General features: G+C 33.5%; 3 protein-coding genes across 3 annotated transcripts; 2 read left to right on the forward strand and 1 right to left on the reverse strand.

Moving 5' to 3' along the window:
* Window positions 1-1,111: 1,111 nt before the first annotated feature.
* On the forward strand, window positions 1,112-19,253 carry LOC149424879 (tax1-binding protein 3 homolog). The gene is made up of 3 exons (XM_089647613.1): window positions 1,112-1,322; window positions 13,554-13,682; window positions 16,315-19,253. The coding sequence occupies exons 1-3, from the start codon at window positions 1,269-1,271 to the stop codon at window positions 16,501-16,503; spliced, it is 372 nt and encodes a 123-aa protein (XP_089503739.1). The 5' UTR covers window positions 1,112-1,268; the 3' UTR covers window positions 16,504-19,253.
* Window positions 19,254-20,256: 1,003 nt separating this feature from the next.
* Window positions 20,257-21,975, reverse strand: ND-13B (NADH dehydrogenase (ubiquinone) subunit ND-13B). Its single transcript, XM_089647620.1, has 3 exons — window positions 21,916-21,975; window positions 21,679-21,840; window positions 20,257-20,713 (listed from the first exon to the last, which is right to left on the reverse strand). The coding sequence occupies exons 1-3, from the start codon at window positions 21,934-21,936 to the stop codon at window positions 20,540-20,542; spliced, it is 357 nt and encodes a 118-aa protein (XP_089503746.1). The 5' UTR covers window positions 21,937-21,975; the 3' UTR covers window positions 20,257-20,539.
* Window positions 21,976-22,802: 827 nt separating this feature from the next.
* ND-B17 (NADH dehydrogenase (ubiquinone) B17 subunit) lies at window positions 22,803-25,247 on the forward strand. The gene is made up of 3 exons (XM_089650841.1): window positions 22,803-23,198; window positions 23,554-23,655; window positions 25,028-25,247. Exons 1-3 carry the CDS (start codon window positions 22,932-22,934, stop codon window positions 25,166-25,168), a joined length of 510 nt encoding a protein of 169 aa, XP_089506967.1. The 5' UTR covers window positions 22,803-22,931; the 3' UTR covers window positions 25,169-25,247.
* Window positions 25,248-25,252: the final 5 nt, after the last annotated feature.

Here is a 25,252-nt window from a genome sequence, read left to right on the forward strand (position 1 = left end):
TGGTACGACTGAATCTGATTATTCACCACAACCAGTCTACGTGAGTAATATAGGTGTTCTACATCAGGGTTGCCGATTCGTGGAGAATTCTCCAAATAGCGGGGATTTTCTAGAATCTTCACGAATTGGGTTTTTGCGGGGAGAACAATTTTGTGGGGAAAATGCGGAGATTGTGGGCATTACTTGATTATCCAACCATATTGATATTTAATGTTTACAATAATTGTGAGAACGCCCTAAAGAAATAACTAGATAGTAAAAAAAAATGCTCATTTCAATAAAATTTTGTTTCATTTTGGAGGTAAAGGAACTTGTGGATATTTTGTGTGGAATTTTAATATCTCTTCAGTTCTTCACTCTTGTAGGTATTTTAGAACAAATGCACTGGCAACCCTGGTCCACATTCACATTAGAACCGATGAAAACGTTTGTAGGTTTTTAAATGTCGGTAAATTGTTTATCAGGTACAGTCATGGATGTGTTTTTACATTTTCGTTCAATACAATAACGTTAGTGACGAGTTGCTAACATTTTACCTAGTGTTCTTCAATGTTAAAGGCAAATAATCTTAAGAATAAAAAACGTCTCGACTCCCAAACAAAATACATCGCCAGTTGAAAAACGAAGCAGGTTTTTTGAGACTGGTGACTGGTGACCTCCGGTTCACATCTAAAGGTTTTATGCGTTTTCTGATGACCCGAAAAATTAAAACTTTTTAAATTATTTAAACAAACTATTAAACGCAATATATTACACAGTATGTACAGTATAGTACTGTAAATGTAGACTGCTATTTAAGTTAGAAGGTCATTACTGATAATAATAAAGGGACTGGAGTTCCTTATACAAATCAACACCCGACTGGTCAAAGGAAACCGGCCGGTGAAGCCGGTGACTCTACCAGCACCTTGAGTGATATCTAGGATTGTCTAGGATCTAGGTCCGTTAAGTTGTTCTACGCTAGAAACCCTGGCAAGATAAGCCGAGAGATACCATTACTAAAAATCTTTGATATACCGGGCCATAATATTTGTATTATCCCATTTTTTTACAAAATTACCTACTAACACCTACCAATCTACAATAGTGGCAACATTCGCTATGTTGTGAGACTTGTCAAAGTGATTTTTGCGGGCGGAGCTAGGTGTGATACATATTTGGATAAAAACATTTGTTTTGACTGTTCCGTCCTTCAGTTTTATCGAAATTACTACCAGAAATCAAAGATATTTATATTTAACAGGGGCATACTAAATAAATCCATTAAAATGGCGAAAATGGCATTTCAGCACCAGGCGGGCACGGCGATGGAGTGCCTCAGTGTATGTATTTTCAATATTTAAATTGTTTTTTTTTTCAATCTGAAAATATCGATAAAAGACAATCATACTTACATATAACACCTTATTTCAGTAAGTGGAGGGTGAGGGCAAAGGACACAGATAGGGAGATTTTAAATTTAAGTGGGGCTTCATGCTGTCACAGGGTCATATTATTTTTTCTGAGTAAAAACGTGAAAACAAAATTTGTGAGAATTTTTTTCATTCTATTTTTGATACTGACACACGGAGAGTTTTTGATAATGATTTCTCTAAATCTGAGTAACCTAATTAAAGTTTTATTTTGTAATAATAATAATAGAAATTAAACTCGATTCCTGAAAAATTTCTGCTGTTAATGATTATTTAATTTATTTTGTAACAAAATATCGACATGAGCTTTCCATAAGTCACGCATTAACGTCAGAAGAGATAGGCTTGCCCTATCTCTTTCTGACAACAATGCGTGACAGGAAAACTTATTTGATTTGGTTGGCCGTTGTGATGAATCATATTTGTGTTTATGGGAATCTTACTGAGGTCCCATGTTATTTATTTAGTGATAATACATTACCAAATAATAATCATAATATATTAGTGGGCTCAGGCAGACATTGTCCTGCCACAGACCGCCTTCTATGTTGTGAAGTGATAATTTGTGGTTGTATGTATTTTTGGATGAAAAATCTGAAAAGACTTTTTTTATATCTCGACAACAGCGCCACCTATGGGGTCCGAAACTATCCTATATTTTAAGCTTACACCAACCATATAGATTCACAAAATTTCATTGAAATCGGTTGGGCGGTTTGAATATTAGCGTGTATGTGTACCAACACAGTGACACGAGATTTTTATGTATTAAGTTTATTCCCAGTGAGTTTAAAAAAATACTCATTTCGTAACAAATTTGTAAAAAATTTTATAACAATTAAAAAACGGATGCATTATTACTCGTTATAATATATAATATATCTCGTTCTGTATATCGTAAAGTATTGTACCCAAATCGTGAACACTTAAATTGTTTGGTTGAAAACCAAAGTTTACAATAAATAAATTAAAACACTATTTATTAGAAAAATGACCATTTTTAATGCATACTAAATTTATTGGTATATTGTTTTTCCGGAATTTATTACAATAATTATATTTTTTTTAGTATTTATGCACAATGTCTCTGTTATTAATTAAATTATCAGTACATGAAAATATTATAACATTTTGGGTGCTGCATATCATTTCCTTATCTCAAGTGGTAAAAAGTCCGGTAGGTAAGCACAAATTGATTTACAACTTGGATGACTCACTGGTGACATTGGTGATTCATCATCATTCACATTTAAAGTTTAAAAATATCAGCGTTTATCAGTTTTTCAAGATATAGGCTCTTTTTTCCATTTAGTATTCTCATTTTGTGCAATTTGTGATATCCGAAATACCTGAAGGCAAACTCGGTACTTTGGATTTAACTTGCCACTAGATTATAAACCCTAGTGAAAAATTATCTTAATATATAAAAATCACATGTCACTGTGTTCGTAAACGCTAATTTCCGAAACCGCCCAACCGATTTCAATGAAATTTTGTGAAAGTGTATGTTTGCATGTTGAAATATAGGATAGTTTTGGACCTGAAAAAAAAATTTCAATAATTTTTTTCATCTAAATATACATACAACTACAAATTTTAACTTCTCTATACAGAAGGCGGTCTGTGGCAGGATAACTTCTTATATTATAAAATGCATTCCAAATGGTTAAATTCTAACTGTTTTCTAATCTTAATACATAAAAATTCAGCCTGCATATGTTTGATATGTTACAACATTGGCTCCATTGTTAAATATTATGTATACAGGGTGTATCGGCACTAACCCGACAAACTTTAACCAGCTATTCTTTAGCACATTTGGAGTAAAAAATGTTATGGGCACTTTGCTGTCTGGTAGCATTTTTTTTTCAATTAAAAACAAAAAAATTAGAAATTTCCACACTCCATCACTGTCATTGGCATTGCTTTTCGTGTTCAACAGCTGTTATAAGCAAGTATGTCGAAAAGCGTCTTCGCTCTTTCGCACACACTAAATAATAATAGTAAAAAATGAGACGAATGGTGCCGTGCCATTTCGTTGTGATTGTAAAAGCGCGCCAATATAGGTACACACGTACATTATTCAACGGAATTCAAATAAAATATTACCAGATGGGTTTTCAAACTTTGACAAAGGATAAAACAGTGTATGAATAGTAAATTTTTTATTAAAAAAAAATGTTACCGGACAGCAAAGTGCACATAAGATTTTTTACTCCAAATATGCTAAGGAATAGCTGGTTAAAGTTTGTCGGGTACGTGCCGATACACCCTGTATATAATATTATATATAAATGACAAGAAGTGAACCAAACTGATTAATAGTAAAATTGATACATAATCGCTGATCAGTCTCTGATCACCTACCTATGCTTCTATTCAATTTAATTCAATTCAGTTTATTCATTTTAAGAACATTACAAAATTGTTCATTTTAATGCGTTTTTAAAATACATTTGGTCATAAAAATTCTTACATTAATAAAAACAGTGGGTATATCAACTATACTAGTAATAATAGAGCTTGCCTTTTAAAGACAGCTTCATTGATGCTAAAAATTTCTGTTCAACAGCAAGATTACTCTCCCCACAGGCATGACCATTAGCAAGTTAGTCCTGCAGGCTGGGAGATAGAATAGTCTATGTTGTCGGTGACGGAGATAACCATCGGGAACATAGAAATGAATTCTCTCCATGATGACCGAGTTTTCAAACCATCCACGAATCAGTCTGAAGAAATGTGTAGCAATGCGCACATCCCTCCTGACTCGTAGATAGTTCATTCCGAGCATACCTAAAAGAAAGTCAGTAGGATTGAGCCACAGGTAGTAGCCATACTCCCTCATGTAGAGAAATCTCAAGAATTTCTTCTGAACTCTCTCCAACATGAGAGAATACTTTACCTGGTGTGGACTCCAAATTACCGACCCACTTTCAAGCCTTACTAAGGAATTAAATAAAACTATAAGAACTCAGGGGCCTTAGCATGAGAAGTCGATATAGCCCTATAGCAATACGATATCGTTAAAATACGTCATCAATGAGCACTTAACGACATATGCTAGCACGATCAAAATATAACAACCGACGATTGTTAAAATTCCTTGTCTATGGTCAAAGTAGCGACGGTATCGTTAAAATTGCGAGCATGAGAATGTATCGATAGGATAACTTCCGACCGACGGTTGCTAAAAGCCCGCCGAATATAACGTGGGGTCTTGAGTGTCAGTTAAAACTTTGGTTGGCTGTCGATATACGTATTTTTTTAATAATGTCGTTCATTATGCAAAATTTCTGGTTCAATGAAAGGAGGCAGGTTAGGGAAGATCGTAGGATTGAAAGGCTCGTGCAAGGTACCATCTAGTCTAGAGTGCACAGAGTGCACGAGTTGTGACCGGAAAAGAGTAGGCAACCGTTTGCATATTCTATGGGTTTCGTACTTTCGATTGGTATAGAATTTGTATAATAATCAAACCGGTGAAATGTTTAAAAAAATTATTTTTTTTAATTATTAATTAATCATACCCTGGACTAAAATTTGCTAGGCAACCGATATGCAATATATTTATTGACATATTAAATTAAATATAAAATACGTTTCATCAAATAAACATCTCGGTGACGGTCGTTCTTTAAGGGATCCTATACTATATGTTTATATAAGTTTTTAAAAAATTCCAATTTTCAAGGTGGCATAGTCGCATTACCGTTTTATTATGACATTTGAATTCAAAGGGTTACAAATCTAGAACTAAGTCGTCCCGGACAGAAACTTTAAAACGGTAATATCACATTATTTTTATGATAAAATTATGAATGAATAAGTATGTAATTAATGTCAAATGTTTACCCCATCCTGTGTGAATTTTATGAAATAAAGGATTTAAGGTTTGTTTGTTTTATAACTTTTTTTTATTTTTTTTTTTTTATTATTTATTGAGTTAGTTTATACATTTGAATATAAACTAATATAAACAAGATCATATTTCATTTTGTAATTTTACATATTTTTACAATAAATATAACATTTCTTTTTAAATACATTCATTCTTCAGACTTTCAGGCATTTCATCATACATTTTTAGTCCTTTGTACATTAGGCAGTTCTGTGATTTTGTTTTTTTCATATGTGGCAATCTAATCCTATTTACATTTCTGGTTTCGTAATTATGAACATCTCTATTAAAAACAATTTCATCCTTAAAATATTTTGGCATTTGGTTGTTCATGATTTTATGTACAAAAATTAACACATTAAATAATAGTCTCTTTTTTATAGAAATCCAATTTAGCTGTTCTCTCATTTGATCTATGCTTGCGTATTTTCCTTTTCCTAGTATACATCTCATAGCTCTATTCTGTATAACATCTAGCTTGTTCAAGTTTCCTTCATTGGCCAAATACAACATAGTAGAGCAATAATCTAAATGTGGAGCAACTATAGTTTTATAAATCAGCTCTGTAGTGTTTCCATTTAGTTTATTTCTTAATCTTCTAAGAAAATTGACTTTTTTAGATACCTTCTTTAGCACATATTCAAAATTTGCTGCGAAAGTTAGTTTTGAATCTAGTATCACACCCAGGTACTTAATTTCATTTACTTTTTCAATTTTTTCGTCATTAATTGTCAATTTTAACTCTGTGTTATGCGTTTTGTTGCCTATTTCCATATATTTTGTTTTGTTGACATTCAGTTTTAATTTGTTTAATTTCAGCCATTTCGCTATATTTTGTAGGTCTTCATTTAATTTATTGATTGCATCTATGTACTCTTCACATGAAATATAGATTAATGTATCGTCTGCAAATAATCTAATTTTGCAATGTTTTATGGTTTTAATTATATCATTAATGTAAATAATGAATAGAATTGGACCTAATACCGACCCTTGTGGAACACCGAGGTTGTTTTCTATCGGTTCTGATTCTAAGCTTTCCACTTTTGTTACCTGTTTTCTTTCATCCAGATATTCTTTGAAAAGATTTAGAGCTACTTCAGAAAGACCTATATCTTCTAATTTTTCCAAAAGTTTTTTCCTTTCTATCGTTTCAAATGCTCTTTTAAAATCTAAGAATGTTGCAATGGTGATTTTTTTATTATCTGTTTCTTTCTTCCATGTATCAATCACAATGTTTATTGCAGCTTCACAAGAGTTATTATTACGGAATCCTGATTGTTCGTCACATAATATATGATGTTTTTCCAAATACTCAACGAGTTGTTTCTTTATTACAATTTCTAGTACCTGTTCGTATTTTGGTAACATATTTATAGGTCTAAATTCTTCACATTTTCTGGTATTAACAACTTTCGGAATCGGGATCACAATGGATGTTTTCCATGTGTTTGGAAATTTTCCACTTCTTAACGATTCATTTATTATGTTCAGTAGATGAGGTCCTATCACTGGCATTGCATCCTTTAAAACTGTAAAACTTATTCCATTTGGACTCTCTTTTGATTTGGTGCTGTTTAGAATCTGTAAAAGATATGTTTCATCAATCTCTTTAAACACAAGTTTTTCTCGGTTTAGGGGAACATTTCTCACGCGGTTGTCTTCCTTCAGTTTTGGTATACTCTGATGTAATTCCGTTATGCTGTTTACAAAATATTTGTTGAAGCAGTTCTGTATGCTACCCTGTATCTGATGTGGAAATTCAATGTCATGTTTCATCCCTTTATCTTCAGTTTGCATTAATCCTTTTATGGTTTTCCACATTTTTTTAGTGTCTCCCTTTTCACAGATAATTTTATTTTTGAAGTAATCGTTCTTACAAACTTTCAGTTGTTTTGAGTATTTATTTCTTGCATTTTTGAATGCTTTCCAGTCTTGTGAGTTTTTTGAGATTTTTGCAATTTTGTACAGTCTATCTCTTTCATATTGTATTGATTGTAGTTCTATGTTATACCATTTATTTGTTCCTCTTATTTTAGTAGTTTGGATTGGTATTAACTGGTCGATTACTTCTTGAAGGTTATTTATTAATGATTTAGACTTTTCATTAAATTCCATTTGATGAAGTTCATTCATATCACCCAGAAGTTCAATTAACCTTTCACTGTTATATTTTTTATAATTTCTGTATTTTATTACTTTGCTGGTTTTCGTATTAGTTCTTTTTGTGTTATCTGTAATCTGGATAAGGTTATGGTCGGTTATTTTTGGCTCATCTAGAACTTTTACATTCAAATCTAATCTGTTGGATATGACAAGGTCAATTAACGTCCTGGATTTATCCGTTATTCGTGTCTCACTTTTAACAAGTTGTTTCATTCCCGATGCTTGGATAATTTTTTTAAGTCTTTTAGTATATGTATCATTCAAATTTTTGAAATTTATATTAAAGTCACCAGTTAGGATATTATCTTCTTCCTCTTCTAGGTTTTGGGTGCACCAGTTCTCTATAAATGATAAAAAGTCTTTTGTACTTGCATTTGGAGAATGGTAAATGACTCCGTATACTCCTTTCTTATATCCAGAAGTTATCCTGATCGCTAGTATCCAGCAGTTCTTTTCGTATTTTGTGTTGGAAATAACTTCATATATTATGTCTTTTTTGATAATTATTATTGCTCCCCCTGTGTGTCTACTGTAGGAATCACAGCGTATTGTTGTATATCCTTGAAAAGTAACTTCGCTGTCTTCAATATCGCATGTTATGTGAGTCTCGCTTAACATTACAAGTGCAGGATCATTTCGTTCAATCAGTATCTGGATTTCTTCATTATTGGCTATCAGACTTTGAATATTTAAATAAATGATTCCTTGCAGTTGGTTGCTTTTTATAAAAAATTTACCTTTTTCTTCTCCAATTCCAATTTCCTTTTGTATACTGGACATTCGAAGCTCCACGCTGGATGATTTGAGTCTAGGTTTATCTTCAACTTGTTTTTAGTATTAATACAATTATTACACTTTTCTGTTCCTCTAATAGCCTTGCATTCTTCACTTTTATGACCACCTGTACATTTAGGGCATACAAAGGAGTCTTTTTTACATTCGCTCCTTTGGCTTACGTGTAGTGCGTGTACTTACCTTGTAACTGCCAATAAATGTGTATAGTGTAGGTTATGATAGAGTGAAACAGATGTAGTTGATAATTTAAGTTTATTGCAAACACGTTACACTATTACACGATTAGAATATCAGAAGGATTTAGTAGGAATCAAGAGATGTCGACCGCCAGGTCAGATCAGAGAAACAGGAATGCTCGTCGGTAATGGATTGGCAGCGAGCTCTGTTTCACGTCGGGTTGCCATCCGTGAAACAGTGTTTCCGTATTAAAATATTATTTTAGGCTGGCAGACAGTTCTTGCCCCCACATACCTTCCCCCCAGTGTCAACGATACATAAAAGAAAAAATTAGGGGTTCTAGAAAAAATATATACATATCACAAAATTTGCATGACGTCGGTTACATAATATAAACAAATTCGGTGTGTGACGTCATCGCAAAATAACATAAGCCTATGCGTTCAGAAAGATATCTCTTAAATGGTGAAGTTACTTTATGAACAATACATTTATATGTTTGTGAACGCATAGTCATGAACAAATTCCTAATAATAACATTATTTGAAAGTTAAATCCTTTTTTTAAAAATGTGTTGATATAATTACATGTTCGGAGCATGTACTGCATCTACGAACTGTATGTTTTTCTTGGAGCATTTACTGCATCGACAAAATTTTACATTTATAATTGGAGCATTTACTGCATCGACAAAATTTTATATTTATAATTGGAGCATTTACTGCATCGACAAAATTTTATATTTATAATTGGAGCATTTACTGCATCGACAATTGTATGTTTTGTATTTATTTTCAAAACCAAAAGTTGCAAACAGAGTGCATTTAATACTTTAATGTTTGAAAACAATAAATGGTATTACAACATTTGACACAAGTGGTTATTATTTAACTTATCTAAACCTTTTTATATGGTAATGCATCTACGAACAGTGTTGTCGGAGCATGTTATGAAATTAAGCATAAGTTAATTATAAAATAAAAAGTAGGAATCTATTTCCATTTGTATATATTTTTAATAATGCGTCTACAAACAGTGTTCGGAGCATGAGTTGTCAATTATTGAGTTATTTTAAAGTTGATTATTCTAAATATTATTTATTACATATTTAAATAACTACAAATTTGTCTTATAATATAGGAACATGATATCAATGTATAAAGTATGAACATAAGTGTTTCTTCAATCTTTGAACAAAAGGAAACGACGATTAATGTCACTATATTATAAAATTATTTATATCCGTGTTATGGAAAAAAGGTGTAAAAAAGGAAAAAAAATACATATTTAAATGTTTTTGTAAAAGTACATTTAGCAATAGCATGGCTGTGAGTACATAACTCTAAATGTTTATCTTTGAGATTACAAGGTAACTAAAAATATAACAAAAAACAACTGTCACATGTTCGTAGAATGTGTTTGTATTGATAATATTATCAAATGGCTATGTTTTCTTACGAACAAATGACAATGGTTCAATTCTGTAAAAAAATTAATAATAATACATATAGGTCTCAACGACATGTTACATCAGAATGCGTGATCAGTACATTTGATCTAACATGGTTAAAAGCATTTATATTTATAACAGAGTCATCACATATAGTGGTAAGTTAAAAGTTAGCTAGGTAACTTTGTGCGATTACATGGTATCACTTCATGGTTTTAAAGGATGAAAGTATTCACCGTAATAAGGTTTTTTATAAAATTGTAAAAAACGTGGTAATTTGCAAAGTAATTATAATATAAAGGTCAGGTTTTCATCAAGAACTTGAACGCTTAAATATTATGTATGTAACATTAATTTAGAGAATATAAATGTTGGTATATGGAATTCAATCTTTAAATCGATAGCAAGAGTAGATTCTTAATCAATGTTTCTATCATGAGTTGCAGAAAATTTATATGTAAGAAAAGTTGTGTCTTTTATGCATTAGTATGTACCGTAACTTTTTGGAAAATGGACTTGACGACCTGATCTTGTTGTTGTTTTTGCTTCAGGTTGGTCTGGAACAGATGTGTGATTATCGCAAGGAAGTCTTCCATTAGTTAGTTCGGCTGGCGAACATTTCAATTCCTCACGAACGGTAGATCTCAGGCTGGTAATATAAGTGGGAGGGTTTCCATCCAGTTTTGCTCACCACTTGCCATGAAAGATGCTTTTAAACTGGTTATTGCTTGTGGGTGATAAGCGGTAGTCGTGCTGAGAGATGATGTGACAGATATAGAATTCTCCGGGTGCGGGCGATGGTTTGCTTTGCGGTTTGTTGGTCAAGCGCGGGTCAGTGTGTCGACGCCGGGCGCTGGTGACCGGACTCGATGATGATCAGGCACTGGGGAAGAACGTGGTTCTTCAAGTACGCCAGTGCTGACGGAAAGGCCGAAGGTACAGTGGACCTTGCAGGCGATTGAGCGGGAGTTGTTTGGACCAGTGAGGATTTTGCGTGTCCTCGTTGTGGTCGCGATGTATGGATGAAGCGCTGGTCAGATTGCTGGAACCAGGGCGTTCAGATCCGATGTAGGCTGGCCAGGGATGATTCCCGGGACCTGGGCGCTACAATGATGTCCCGATGGAGTCCATGAGCAGAGCCGGGAATATTGTCCTTCGCGCGATGAAGATGCGCGGGTTATTGCTTGTGTTTCTCTCTAATTGATGACTGGTTTGATTTGTTCCATTTGAAGGGGCAGCTTTAGTATTTGTTTTTGTAGGTAAAATACATGATGTACATCTGCTTCCGAATGTGCTGCGCGTTGGTCTTCCATATTGTTCAACTTATCTTGAGAAATTGTTACAGGTTCTTGAAACGATGAAGGTATGTTTGTTTCTTCCGATGAGGTCATTTCCAATAATATGTTACGGGTATGTTTGTTTCTTCCGATGAGGTCATTTCCAATAATATGTTACGTAATACGTTATGCAAGACATAAAAAATCCAAAAAAACTAGAGAATACTGTGTAAGAATCTATTCCATCTACCGGATATCTTAGCAAGTTATTAGCGAGTTCGCGTTTGTATTGTATTTTAGTGAAGATGCAAACCGCGTCACGTAAGTTATTGTGAAATACCGATATGCAAATATGGCGCTATTATTATATAGTGCAATAATAATTTAAATTTGTTATTACAAAATAGTATGATGTTAAATTACCTCAAAGTAAGGTTTGGCAATTATTGGACAATAACCTTAATATCACTACAATAATGTATATCTAAAACATGATTATGTAGGTATGCTGAACAATTCATTGTTTTGCGAAATGGCAATAAGAAATCGTGATATAGGTTACTTGATTGAGATATGTGGGTAGGTTGGCTTGTTCAACTGCAGGTTGTCCACGTGGATTGTTGCGTCATCTTCCTTGTCCGGGGAGTAGATGCTGCCGTTGTAGGTTGTAGTGGGTAGGTTGTAATTCATCGCAAGATTATGATGCCATGGTTAGCCACGTTGTTGACAGCCTGATTTCAGGATCGTTCTCACTGAAATTAATTTTAACACGCACTTAATTTTCATAAAAATAGTAAAACATTTCAAGCTAGGGATTGATTGACAAAATAGGGTATTGATGGGAACTATACCACGTGTATATTTCCTTAAATTACCGGGACATTTACTAGCATTTATATTAAAAAATTGATTTGTAAGAGATATATGAATTGGATTTTACTTACTGATCTTGCCCGGGATTGCTGTTTCTCTTTTCTGATCCTTGGCGGTGACGGAATGTTGCAAAATGATTTTAAAATACTAAAGTCGGTATATTGTTCTGAGTCGATGGGTCACCAATTTGGCTTAGGTGTAGTGCGTGTACTTACCTTGTAACTGCCAATAAATGTGTATAGTGTAGGTTATGATAGAGTGAAACAGATGTAGTTGATAATTTAAGTTTATTGCAAACACGTTACACTATTACACGATTAGAATATCAGAAGGATTTAGTAGGAATCAAGAGATGTCGACCGCCAGGTCAGATCAGAGAAACAGGAATGCTCGTCGGTAATGGATTGGCAGCGAGCTCTGTTTCACGTCGGGTTGCCATCCGTGAAACAGTGTTTCCGTATTAAAATATTATTTTAGGCTGGCAGACAGTTCTTGCCCCCACACTCCCTTTATGGTTGAACCCGTAGCATTTATAGCAGCGCTTAATGTCAAATGCATCAAATACTCTGACCCTTTCCCATCCAATATTTATTTTTTGCATTTGCAACATTATTCCATGTGTTTGTGTATCTACTTCCAAATATTTTATATATTCTTCTCCTGTTTTTAATTTCTTGTTTTTTATTACAGTTACTTCCATTTTTTGTGGTTCTTCTGGAAACTCGTTCTGAATTTTTATGTTCTGAACGATTTCTTTTTCATCCATTTTATGTGTTACTCCAACGACTTTTATTGATGGGAATCTTTTATCCGGGATCTTCGTTGTATATTTTTCACAGAACTTTATTTTTATGTCTTCCTGTAGTTTTTCAATATGCTGACTATTTCTACATGTAACAATTATTTTACCATCCTTTGCATTTTTTATTCCCATCACTCCTGTTTCAATTGGATCAATTTGTTTTTTAATATCCTCTTCGGTTTTCTCCGTGGTCTGCTCTTCTTTCGGAGTGATAATAATTTTTTTCCCCAAATTTTGGTATTGCTTATTGTTACCCGTAATTTCCTTGAGAATTCTATTTTCTCCAGAAATATCGGCCATTTTTGCTGCCATTTCGCTTATTAACCCCAAAATTGTAATTGTTTTCGGGGTTAATTTATTAATTTGTTCTTTGTAACTGGCAATACCATAACATTTATACAATTCCAAAGAAACATATATGTTAAAGAAATGCCTATAGAAATATGATTAAGGACATTTGACTTTCTAGTATCTTCCGTCTTTTTCATTTTCATACAAAATGTGTGAGAATAAAGATTTTTATGAACGGCTTTTAGGTCGATTGTCGATGACGTGCATACGATTTCTGCCTGGGACTAGTATATCTCTACTTACTAATGATTGATTTTCAGGTATTCTTTCTCTCGTGTCCATCATCAGGGAAGATGTGTAGACTATGATGTAAACTATGTTTATTTGTCTCTGTTATTATCTCTACTTGTTTCAGATACCTATTACTTTACATAAAGAGAACAGTTTAGACGTGGATGGAAGAGAGGTGGTGATGTGTGGCTTTAAGATCGGAGGGGGGATAGACCAGGACTTCCGTAAAAGCCCCCAAGGATATACAGACAATGTAATGATCTTTTCCATTTCTTATACTTAACCCATCGTCATACTAATTTTTATTTGTGACATCTTTGCATACTTGAGAAGGTTTATTACTGTGCAGTATTGCACCCACAGACATAGGAATTAATAGACGAGAAGATAATGGCGAGGGGTAAAATCAACTGTTGAAGAACGAAGGGAGTGAAGCTGACTGTGATTCGTCAATAAATCAATCTGACAGTAAATAGGCATCTCGCATTATAATATAACCATTTACTTCTTAAAAGTAAAATCTGCTTTTGAATGAATAGACATTTTTACATGGGAGCGCAAATTACTCGCCACGTTATGAACAAATTTGCGAAGTCCAAATTCGGCAAAAAAATTCGGTTCTATTTTCAGAGTCGAATATTTCGTTTAAGTATTTAGTTAAGACACTTTTATAAAAGTTCATAATTTACTTCCCAGCAACCAACCAGCTATGTGTTTCGCGTCCAGACGTTTCTCGATGTCATAGTAACAACTGATTCATATTATACGATGGCCTGAGGGCCTACTTCCAATAAAGGGTCTTCTTTGGTACATTATTATAATGGATAATGAGGGAGATAGCAAATATAAAAAGCAACCGGTGCATAATCACACAACAAGATTCACTGAAAATAAGGGCCTCATTATTCCAAGAGTAACAAATAAGTATGGAAGCCGAACGCTTAAATATTTAATACCAGAGATTTTCAATAAATTTAATAATTCTTTTAAACCTCAGAATAATGAGAAACCCTGCCCCAAAAACACTAAGCGTTGGCTAATAAGCGACGAATCAATGTATCTCTGAACATTATTATTGATGTATTCCTGAACATCTCAACGTACCTGCCTAAATAATTTGTATATAGGTAGGTACTTTGATATATATTATTTTGTGATATTGTTTATTGTATAATTTTGTGTCATACATGTATTAAAAATTAAAAATGTTTATATATATTATTTGTAGAACCTACAGACAAGCCGTCATGTGTGACAGCTTTGTGGGACTGCATAAAACTTGTATCTTTAAAAATTTATAATAAATAAAAAAAAAAAAAAAAAAAAAAAAAAATATGCTTAAAATAAAGTAAAATAATGCTTATATATGGAATGTAATACGACAATTGGGTTTATTCTCTTTTTCATATCTATTTTTACAAGTTTTCATAGTACAAGTCAACATTTTGCCGTGTTATTTCGTAAAATGAACCGATGATGCCTCGACCATAGTTCGCACAAGAATGATGACGTCACGTTTTCAAATTTCACTTGAGGCCATACGCGAGCACAGCCGGCTCCAATGGAACCGGTATGGGGAGTGGGGATAATACGCTTTTAATCACTTAGGGCTGGTCTACTAATATTCATATGTCTATGATTGCACCCCATATTTCCCCAAATTAAAAACTTTTTATACTTTTGAATAGATTATAATTTTATTGTGAACTATCTAAGTATGTGGGAAAAGTTTTAGTCGCCCCAATGGAGCGGGCAATATGCCAATGCGAAAAAAGTGCAGCCCCCCAATCTTGGTGGCAGGTATGCCGATTTGTTAGTTATTAATATACAGACAATGTAATGATCTTTTCCAATTCTTATACTTAATAATTATTAATTTACAGACAATCGCCCTTCAGGTGATTTTGCACAAAAATGGGGCTATTTAAATCATTCAAATATTATTATTAATGTAATGATCTTTTCCATTTCTTATACTTAATTATTAATATACAGAATCCCAACCCTTTTCGAGTCTATAATATAATGCGGCCTCCATGGTTGAGGGGTAAAGGGTAAGGCTCTTGACCGCGGGGGTTTAAATCCCGGCGTGCGCAAATCAATTCAATTAATTTGTGTTTTTCACAATTAATTCATTCAAAATAATATATAGCATATTTCCAGTTCATATTGGAAGATACTCTCAGTATCTCCCTGGTGAAAGACCACCATTCATAATTGAAACATTGCTTGAAATGAAGACTGACAAATTAAAAATGAAAACACATGTTGCTCACGGGAGATTTTTATTTTTCTCATTATAAGTCATTCTAAACATTTAGTATATTTTATTTTATACATATATGTACCATACAAGAGTCCCAAGTGCTCCCGACAGTCTGGAGCCAGTGAGACTACGGCATCCCCAATTTGGGTATGTGTTGTGAGACCGAAGGTAGTGGGGAAGAGGAAGGTGGGAAATTACCTGGCTATTCAGATCTGGTCACCAAACAATGTGGCTAAAGCCATTTCAAGCAATGTTTCAATTCTGAAAGGTGGTCACACCAGGGCGATACTGATAGTATCTTCCACTCTTTTTTTCTCTTTCCATTTCTTGATTTTGTTAAGTGTTGGGATTATATTGCGTAACAATAAGCCGATAGAAGTGTGTTGCAGACGTTTCTGTGCGCCCGAAGTAAAGTCAATTTTTCCTTTTGGTGAAATTGATCAAACATTTTCAAATATAAATATTTTTTCTTGAACAAGTAATCAATTTCATTGGCCTAGGAGTCTGTCCGAGTCTGTACTGTCCGGGGCCTAGGAGTGGAAAGGTCGTAAGGTTAATGTAAACAATTATTATTGTCAAGGTGATATATTTTTATAACTGGTTTTTACTTATATTTCAGGGCATATATGTGACGGCGGTTTATGACGGCAGCCCGGCGGCAAAATCGGGTTTGAGAATGCACGACAAAATACTCCAATGCAACGGCTACGATTTCACAATGGTGACCCACAAAAAGGCTGTTAGCTACATCAAAAAACACCCCGTCCTAAACCTCCTGGTGGCCCGAAAGGGAGTCACCTCCACATAGGCTATCCTACCTCTTCTACTTGTTAGAGCAAAGGCAGTTAAAAAGACACTACCCATGTAAAGGGTCATCACGGAAGGATGCGTTACTATTTTTAAATGCTTGTATTTTATCACTAATTAATTTTGCATCACAAGTCATAATGCAAGAATTTATGTCAAATATAAACACCTTCGATAGGTGAACTCTTTTATTGTATGCTAGAAAGGATACAATCTTGTTGGCTATATTACTTCGGCTATTATTTCTTCAAGTAATTTGTTACCGACCACTTCTCGTCTATGCCAGTGCATCTTTGCGTATGTCATATCTAACCACTTTTGTGGATATAAAATAGATTATGGCAGCTAATATTAAACAAAACAAATTTAACCACATTTCCAGTGATGATTTATTTTGCTCCAAATGCAATTAGGAACCGAAGAAACCCTATCGGGATCTTCGGTGATTTTTAATATTCAGAGGGCATTCGGTATTGGATTAATTAAATTTTACTTCTGCCGCAGCAATTATGTCACCGTTAACTGGATTTCAAGATGACATGTGCGCTGATGGATTTGCTGCGGGAATTTCTACTCTTTTCTTTATTAAAATCTACGCCAAATTTCACAATGAAAGTCATTAAATATTTTAAGCATTTAAAAAGCATAGCATCTTTTCATGGTAACCCAACACGGTATAAGTACTGCTCCAATCTGTCACATAACAGAGTATAAGCTAAGTTAAAAGAGGCCAAATTTTAAAATGTACATTTAAGTGTTTTTAAATTAGAAATGAATGCAACACAAAAGCCATCACAGTAGAGCCATATTTATGTATTTTTAGTGTTTATACCATCCTTTCAATATGTCCTATTGATAATAATGATATAATATATTTCCTACCTCCAAACACTGAAATCCAAAATGTATATTTCTTAACCAAATCTTGTAGTAACGGTTATGAATCAAATAAGTTATGGCCTAGAATTATTATCATCCTCCTATTTACAAAATAATATGTCACCATGCTTTTCTTCTGAAAATTGTAAATATTTTCTCCTTAACTTTAAATAATATACAATACCGTTCACAAAGTGAGCGGGTTTTTTGAAAAATGTACAAATTTACATGCCTACTTAGCTCGCCTGAAAATACAAGGTCTATTAATGTTTACCTACTTAAAAATAATGTATCAACAAAATTGATTCTGTTACTTTGAATGCTCATTGAGGAATGTCCATTATTTTTTCAGGCCCAAGCTTGTAAGTAATGTAATGAGGGATTTGTTATATTATTGATGAAGTATCACTTACGCTAAAGGATATAGAGTGAGCTATATATGTATACACAATATGTATACTGAGCTTGTAGGCATAAACTGCAATACAAGGAATTTAAATTGAAATATTTATTAATCAATAAAATGTTGAATGTTTATGTGGTAATGGTAAACCACAAGTTTAAAAATGAAAAAACCTGTTACAATGCATTTAATACAATGGCAAATTTTGTCCCAATCATAATTTAAAAAATGGGTTGTTGGAAGTCATAAAATCATAATTTTCCTAGTAGAAGTAGAACTGTATAGTGTTAATTGCATAATTTTTGGCAATAATATCTCTACAGGGTTTATTAGTTGTTCGGTGGTTTCACCGCACCCTAGCTTCATCAGCGGCACTTCATGCAGGTTGTTCACTGCATGTCTCAGTGGATGGTCCAGACTAAAGCAATTATTGACATCCTTTGACCATGAGAAAACTGAATACGTAATATGTATGTATTGTAATACAATATTTCTACAATTGTATCATAGTATAGCTGTAAAGTCTAAACTTTCCAACTGATGCCAGCTGCTTTGTGTTATGCACTATGCTGTGATGATGCATTTGTTTAAATGTTCCATTAATGCATCTTATTAAATGTTAAATGTAAGTGTTAGAGCATCTTTGTATTTACCCAACTTTCCAAGCTTTGTGTAAGTGATGAATAATATTCATAATATACATATTATGTTGATATAGAATACAGAGATTCTTATAAAATTACCCCTATTAACACACTTCCGGCGGGAAGGGCAGTTCTATCTTTTACGTTGGTCCTACTTGAATGGTTGCAAAGTCATTGCTGTCCGATAATTCTATATGAATATTATATACAAATCTTTTTGTAAGGGTACCAACTATAAATATGTAAACAATGTGATACCCATTGTTGAAGTGAAACTTCTTTAGGCGCGTAATGGATTTTCGGGGACGGAGTAAAACCGAGTCAGGATCGACACGAAAATGCGGGTACCCCCACCACCGCTCACCGTTCACTGTCCCTCTCTCACCATATGCGCTTGTTGAGGTGGGGGAGCCGCTCACGAACGTTTTGCTTTGAGTTACGAGCGAGATACGAGTTCGGTTTAGCAGGTCGGCCGGTAGCGCACTTGCGCGGCCACGCCCACCACGGCCAGTGAATCAGTTAGCAGCGTGCTCCCGCTGTGATAAGTTGTGTTCGCGTTTTGTGTTGCGTTTACATTTACATTTATAGTTGTAGTTCATTTAATTAATTCATTTAATTTTTGATGAAATGAAAATAGAGAGAGAGGAATACTAGAAGTTTCACTTCTGTCTTGCGTAGGCTTGACACACCCACTTTTTTTACATATTTTTCTTGTCTTTTGTGTGGAAGAATATTTAATAAAAATTAAACTGTACTAAGCCTGTAGTATGGGTAATAAATCCTTGCACTTACGGCACTGGAGATGAGGAAATCGTTCTTTTTTTGTAATGATTTGTGCGAAAGTGAAAACCATTTTTTTTTAATGTAATAATGTATGTACATTTTTTACACATAAAACATTACCCAAAACTGACTTTAACTTCAGTTTATGGAGTTGTGTTGCAAAGGAGGCTTTAATATATATTGGTACAAAGCAAAATACTTTTTCTGGAATGGGACCCTATTTTCGCCCGCTTTAAGTGTGTTAATATATGAAAGCCAGTTTTCCAACTTTATTCCTGTCACTGTAGAAACACTTGAGGTAATAGATATTTATTAGAATGACTGTTCCTTTGTAAGAACCTCGGGTTAAGAATGGAGAGCAATATATATTTTGATGATTAAAATATATTTTGTAGTTTTCATTTCGGAGAAAAATAAAAATAAAGGTAAATGCTTTCATCTGAGCAACAACATTGCAAGTAAAAATAATTCTTATATGGACGAGCTCTCCGCAGCACTGGAAATTGTTGAGGTTTAATTTCCGAGGTCAGAAGGATTTTATAATTCCATCATTGTGTCATTCCGTGTTTGTTTCCACTTTCCCCATCTAATTAATGAAGGAGAACTCAATTACCCACAATGATATGTGTTGCATTACATATTATATACTTACATTATGTTTAATTTAATGACGAGTCACAAAATAAATACAATGCTTATACATAGATTTTCAGACAAGGCTTCCGCAAAAGTGTTTCTGAGGTTTTTGCACTACTTTCTTCAAAATATAAAGCAGTGAGCCCCACTTGGTTGGATTGATACATTTAATAATGAAGGAAAAGTTCCATCTTATGTATTCTGTGTCAATATGTCATGAAAGCCATTCCGCAACTGACAGATGTATGTGATACTATTATTGTGTTTTAAGATTTATCCGAGGTTGGTTATGTATTTGTGGATGAAATAAGCAAACACCAGAATTTTAGAGTTGTGTTTAAGTTATATAGTTTCTATATATTATAATAGTTATTGAAAATTTAAATAAATTAATGAGTAAATACCGGTGTATTATTTACAACTTTTTTTATTAACATCTAATATAAAACAAGGAGAACAAATATTTATTATGAATGAATTGATAAAGAAAGAGTAAGGCATAATATAATAAATATGCATTTTGGTACCATGAATGCAATAGGTTTAAAGTTTACAGTAGTTTTTTTCACTTCTGAACAATAAATACTTTAAGAGATACGACAAGTAATGGCTCCAGCTCCAAAATAGTGCAATTTTATTCAAGCAGTACTGATTCTGTATTAATCCATGACTCGCAGGCAGGTGGCAAGTTGTTAATGAGTCGGGGGCCAGTCCCACTGTCCCTTGGGGGGCACAACCTCCAGGGGCTCCCAGGGCTTCCAGACCAGCATCTTCCTGGCCAGGTTCAGCTCGTTGGTGGCCTGCACCATGAGTTCCTCCACCTGACCGCAGCCAATTTGATTTTCTATGTCGGCTATCTTAGCATTCTGAAAAATACCAGTCATTAGTTGTTTTTTTTTCACAATATGAGGACAATGTAATAGTCGGGATAGCGCATGGGGCTGGATCATGAGATTGCAAGCAAATAGAAACAGTTGTCCCATTTAATAAAGTATGGGCTGCTCGAAACACTTGGTTATTATAGCACATCACTCACAAGGACGGGGACGTTTGAACATAATACAAACAAATGTAAGCACTATAAACACTGGGTAAATATACAGTAAAGTGGGACATGGTTAAAATGCACTTTTGAATAAAAAGCATTTTGTATCAGTTAGATAAGATTTATATTAATATTAGCATTTCGGTTTCCGAAAATGATTTATTTTAATTAATTATTTCGTTCAAATTAAAATCGATTTTTCACTCAACGGACATTGTTTACGATTGAAATTTAAGGTTAGTTTTTTTTCTCTTATTTTGAAGGAAAGACGTCAAATTATGTTTGTTTTTTTTTAACGAAATAGCTATTGCATTATTTTCCATTTTCGGTTACTGAAATAGTTGTTTCTCAGTGTTATCTAACTGATACAAATTGTTTTTAACATAAAATGTGCGTGTTCCACTTTTCTGTATATTTAACTAAGGATCATCAAACATTCATGTTCTCAATTTGCAATTTTATATTATTATGTTAAAACATGGTGTGAAGAAAAGTCAAATTATCAGTTAGTTAACGAAATAGCTAATATAATGCATTATTTTCCTTTTCCGGACACTGAAATACTTATTTCTCATTATTATCCGACTTATGCATATTGTTTTTAAAATAAAATGTGCGCATTAAGGGTGTCCCTATTTCCTGTATTTACCCGGTGTTCTTTCTTCGATTTCTGCAGCTTTCGAGTCTTGAATAATTTAATAATTACACAAAAAAATAACGATTGTGACTTAAAAACCAATTCTTAATTTTGTTAACTACTATAATATTCCATCTAAATATACTAACTGCTTTTAAAATATTGGACCTCTCCAATACGACTTGTTCTGTATATTTTCTGTATGCTGCTGTCTCTGGCATCTTGCTCACCACACGAAGTATTTTACTGTAAAGAGCACCTAGTTGATGGTGAGGGTTTACGGCTACGGCCAACCCCGTGAGGCCTGTCACCTGGAAAAAATAATAAAATTATACATCAAAAGTACACTGGTAATGGTATAAATTATTACTGACAGAAAAACGAACCCTTTTGAGTGCTCCTGACATTTTTGACAATTCTGGTTAGGTAAGAAACCATAAACATATTTTCAAAATATTAATATAGACAATATACTTTTTCAATTATAAATAAGTCCACACACGGTGAAATGTATTTAATACCTTTTTAATTCTTACCCAGCCTCACCATTATTCCATATTTTATGTTATTTTTTTATAGGTTAACACAGGAGACCTATTATAATATGGGTTTGTAAATGTATTTATTTAGGACACAAACAAACATTAAACCAATTATAAATGCAATTGACAATTGGGACTTACTATTGACGAGGGTAAAGATATTTTGACTAAGCGCATTGACAAGAGCCATTACCGCAGCGGATAGATCGTTTTGCTGTGTTTCGATCGGTCGAGCCCGTCAGTTTTATCGCGGAATGAGATTTTTAAACTTATAAGCATTATAGCGTGATTGTCCAGAGTTACGAAAAATTGTTGTTGTATTTGCAACATCTACTGTTTTCTCTTCTACATTCTACTGTTTCTGTCGATATCCTTAAAGAAACCGGGGCGAAAATAGCGTAATAAAAAATAGGTCAATAGCGCATCAATCGCATTTCAATACACATTGACAATGGCTAATCAGTCTAAGCACACTGTCAATTTATTGACATTGATTTGCTTCGGGGCATTTTTAGCGGGTTTAGACGTTTCAATTTGTATTGAACAACTTTTATTAAACGACAAGATTTCTAACTAAAAACTTGATCAACCTTCTTGAAAAAAAAATGAAATTTTTCAATTTTCTTCAAAAAACTTGATCAACTAATGAAAAAAAATTTCACACTTTTCAATTTGCTTTCAAGTTTCAAGACAAGTTTAAAGTCGTGGTGAGCTCTTTTAGTAGATTTTCTATGGTGGTAAAACAAATATTCTATGGTCTATCTGTCTATTTCGATTTCTTCCGTCTTCTCGTTTCTCACAAAATTGAGTTGATTCAAGTCTGTTAAATATTTTAACTTATAGTTATAAAAGCCTCGAACATGGCGGATAAACATCATCCGAAGCAATCCCACACGGGTGGGGTTAAGCCCATGATGCTTCAAACTAGACTTACCAACGAACGAGAACGTTTGATTGGTATGACAGATGAAGAACGAGCTTGGCGTAAGAAATGGTTAAAAGATCAAATTCTTTCACCGAATGAACCTGTCCATGTTCCTGAGTATTGGAAAAAGCGTTACAATCCTATTCGTCAGTTCTATCGCTGGCCTTTGGATCAATTTCAAAAAGCAGTTACCCCTTTCTTGGTTAGTGTATAGTTATAAAAGTTACATAATAAATGGTATTCCATTGTTGACAGATTTTGAAGTACTGAATGTTATTTTTCTTCCTCAATTCCTCAAAATATAAGCAAAAATGATATTTAAAATATGTCACCAATATTCAATCGGTTTTAGATATAGTATAGGAATCTCGAATTCGTCTATTGCCAGCTAACTCAGTGGTTTAAAGTAAGTAGTCATCTGGCCATCATTGTGCGCTATGCGTTACAAAATCTTGTCCTATTAACATTTTTAAAGACTGCAAACAAATATTGTTTGCTACCATAGAAAAGTTGTTTCGTTCCAGTAATGAAAATAATTGTTTTATTTTATTTTTCAGGGTGAGACACAAGCCCTTTATTGGCGCTTTGGTCTAGGAAAAGCTGGTTTGCTTGCAGGATTTGTGCTCGCCGCAACATACTACATGAAGTACAATGCAAATGTAAGTATTAATATATATCTCAGATATAAGCCATAACTGACTACCGAAATACAGTGGAAATGTGAAGTCTCCAAGAGTTTAAAAATTTAAGAAATTATTTGAGTAACATGAAACGTTTTAGTTTTTAGTATAGAACAATTTTTAGATAATGTGCTGTAAATTATATTTCCGATTTTATGTCCGGGTTAAATCTTCCCCATAGGAAAAACTAAACCCTTCCACACACTTTTCCACAAATGATCTTCTAGTCAATCAACATTATGCAAGTGCATTATATAAGCAAAATAAATACAAGAACAACACGTCAACTCACCAGAGATCAAATGGGAAAATAATTCACCTACTCCAGATATTTTCATATCAGAGGGTTCGGGTCGGTAGAACTCCTAACAGGGCCTATAAATCCTACTGATCCCTCAACATAAATATTCAAAAAATCTTTCGTTATCCTACATGTATTCAAAATGACCGACTTTTGCATCTTTATATATAAATTTTTTGATAGATCTAATACGCCTAAATTTTTAATGAGAGAGCTAAGTATAATGCCAGTAGCCGAAATAACGAATGGTAATATTTTTATAGTCTGAGAATGCCAAATTCTTTTTATCTCATTTCCTAAATTTGTGTATTTTCTTATTTTTTCAATAACAGATTTTTGAATATTACAGGAATTTGGAATAGCGACATCAATGATATAATTTATTTTTTTAATTTTGTCATGTAAAACTATATCGGGTCTATTATGACTAATCGTTCGGTCTGTTAGTATAGTTTTATCATAATATATTTTATTTTATTATGCGGCTACAAGAAGCATTATTATTATTAAGCATCATAGTTCTGAGCAAAATGGTTTTAACTTATTATTGAACTGATAATTACTTTTACTAACTTAAAGATAATTTTATATTAGAGCCATTGAAAAAAATTTCCCTAGAGATAATCAGAAAAAATAATTTCTATGTTTTACTATTACCGCAACATGAGCCCTACAGAGACACAGTTAGTGAAGAATAAAGAAGTCCGTGAAACAATGGGCCAAAGATGTTATAATTTTGAATGATTTAATTATATTATATTTGTATTGTGAATCGAAACAAAATATTTAGGGTTATATCCCAAATAAAGTACTACATATACACCTTTACTAACTAAAAGCGGTTCATTACTTGCTTTGGTCATATTTTTTTTCTTGTACAAATTAATTACTAATTTGCGTTGGTGTTCATTATAGACCATTGATTTACTCACCAACTATGTTCTCAAAAGTGGTGCAGTTTCTGTAGGGTCATTGTGTATTGATGCTTTTCCAACCTTGTTTCTAATGCAATTTTGAACAAATTAAAACATGCATTTCTATTATCAACAGGATTGGACAAGAACTAGCGGGTGGAGACTCACCTACTCCAGGAGCCAAGTCCTGCCAGGAGACCCAGGCTACCCCAAGTTGTCTGAAAGATCCAAGCCCAGTGACTATTCTGACAGAGGCTTCAAACACTCTCCCATCTAAACTACTCCAACAAGGATCAGGAGAATCCTGTGTAAAATTGTATTTATTTAGTGTTTACAATAAAACCTGTACTATATTATTTTT

This window comes from Hesperophylax consimilis, chromosome 3 (assembly GCF_061612785.1).
Source record: "Hesperophylax consimilis isolate HC1 chromosome 3, BYU_Hcon_1.0, whole genome shotgun sequence".
In the NCBI taxonomy this organism is placed as follows: Eukaryota; Metazoa; Arthropoda; class Insecta; order Trichoptera; family Limnephilidae; genus Hesperophylax; species Hesperophylax consimilis.

What these genes read in the sequence shown, in the direction of transcription:
- LOC149424879 (XM_089647613.1), top strand. Translation starts at nt 1,269, where the DNA reads ATGGCGAAAATGGCATTTCAGCACCAGGCGGGCACGGCGATGGAGTGC. An exon ending in CGGCGATGGAGTGCCTCAGT is followed by an intron (nt 1,323 to 13,553) that starts GTATGTATTTTC and finishes TACTTGTTTCAG; the next exon opens with ATACCTATTACTTTACATAA. An exon ending in CCCAAGGATATACAGACAAT is followed by an intron (nt 13,683 to 16,314) that starts GTAATGATCTTT and finishes CTTATATTTCAG; the next exon opens with GGCATATATGTGACGGCGGT.
- ND-13B (XM_089647620.1), bottom strand. Translation starts at nt 21,936, where the DNA reads ATGTCAGGAGCACTCAAAAGG. An exon ending in TGTCAGGAGCACTCAAAAGG is followed by an intron (nt 21,841 to 21,915) that starts GTTCGTTTTTCT and finishes TATTTTTTCCAG; the next exon opens with GTGACAGGCCTCACGGGGTT. An exon ending in GGTCCAATATTTTAAAAGCA is followed by an intron (nt 20,714 to 21,678) that starts GTTAGTATATTT and finishes GGTATTTTTCAG; the next exon opens with AATGCTAAGATAGCCGACAT.
- ND-B17 (XM_089650841.1), top strand. Translation starts at nt 22,932, where the DNA reads ATGGCGGATAAACATCATCCGAAGCAATCCCACACGGGTGGGGTTAAG. An exon ending in AAGCAGTTACCCCTTTCTTG is followed by an intron (nt 23,199 to 23,553) that starts GTTAGTGTATAG and finishes TTTATTTTTCAG; the next exon opens with GGTGAGACACAAGCCCTTTA. An exon ending in ACATGAAGTACAATGCAAAT is followed by an intron (nt 23,656 to 25,027) that starts GTAAGTATTAAT and finishes TATTATCAACAG; the next exon opens with GATTGGACAAGAACTAGCGG.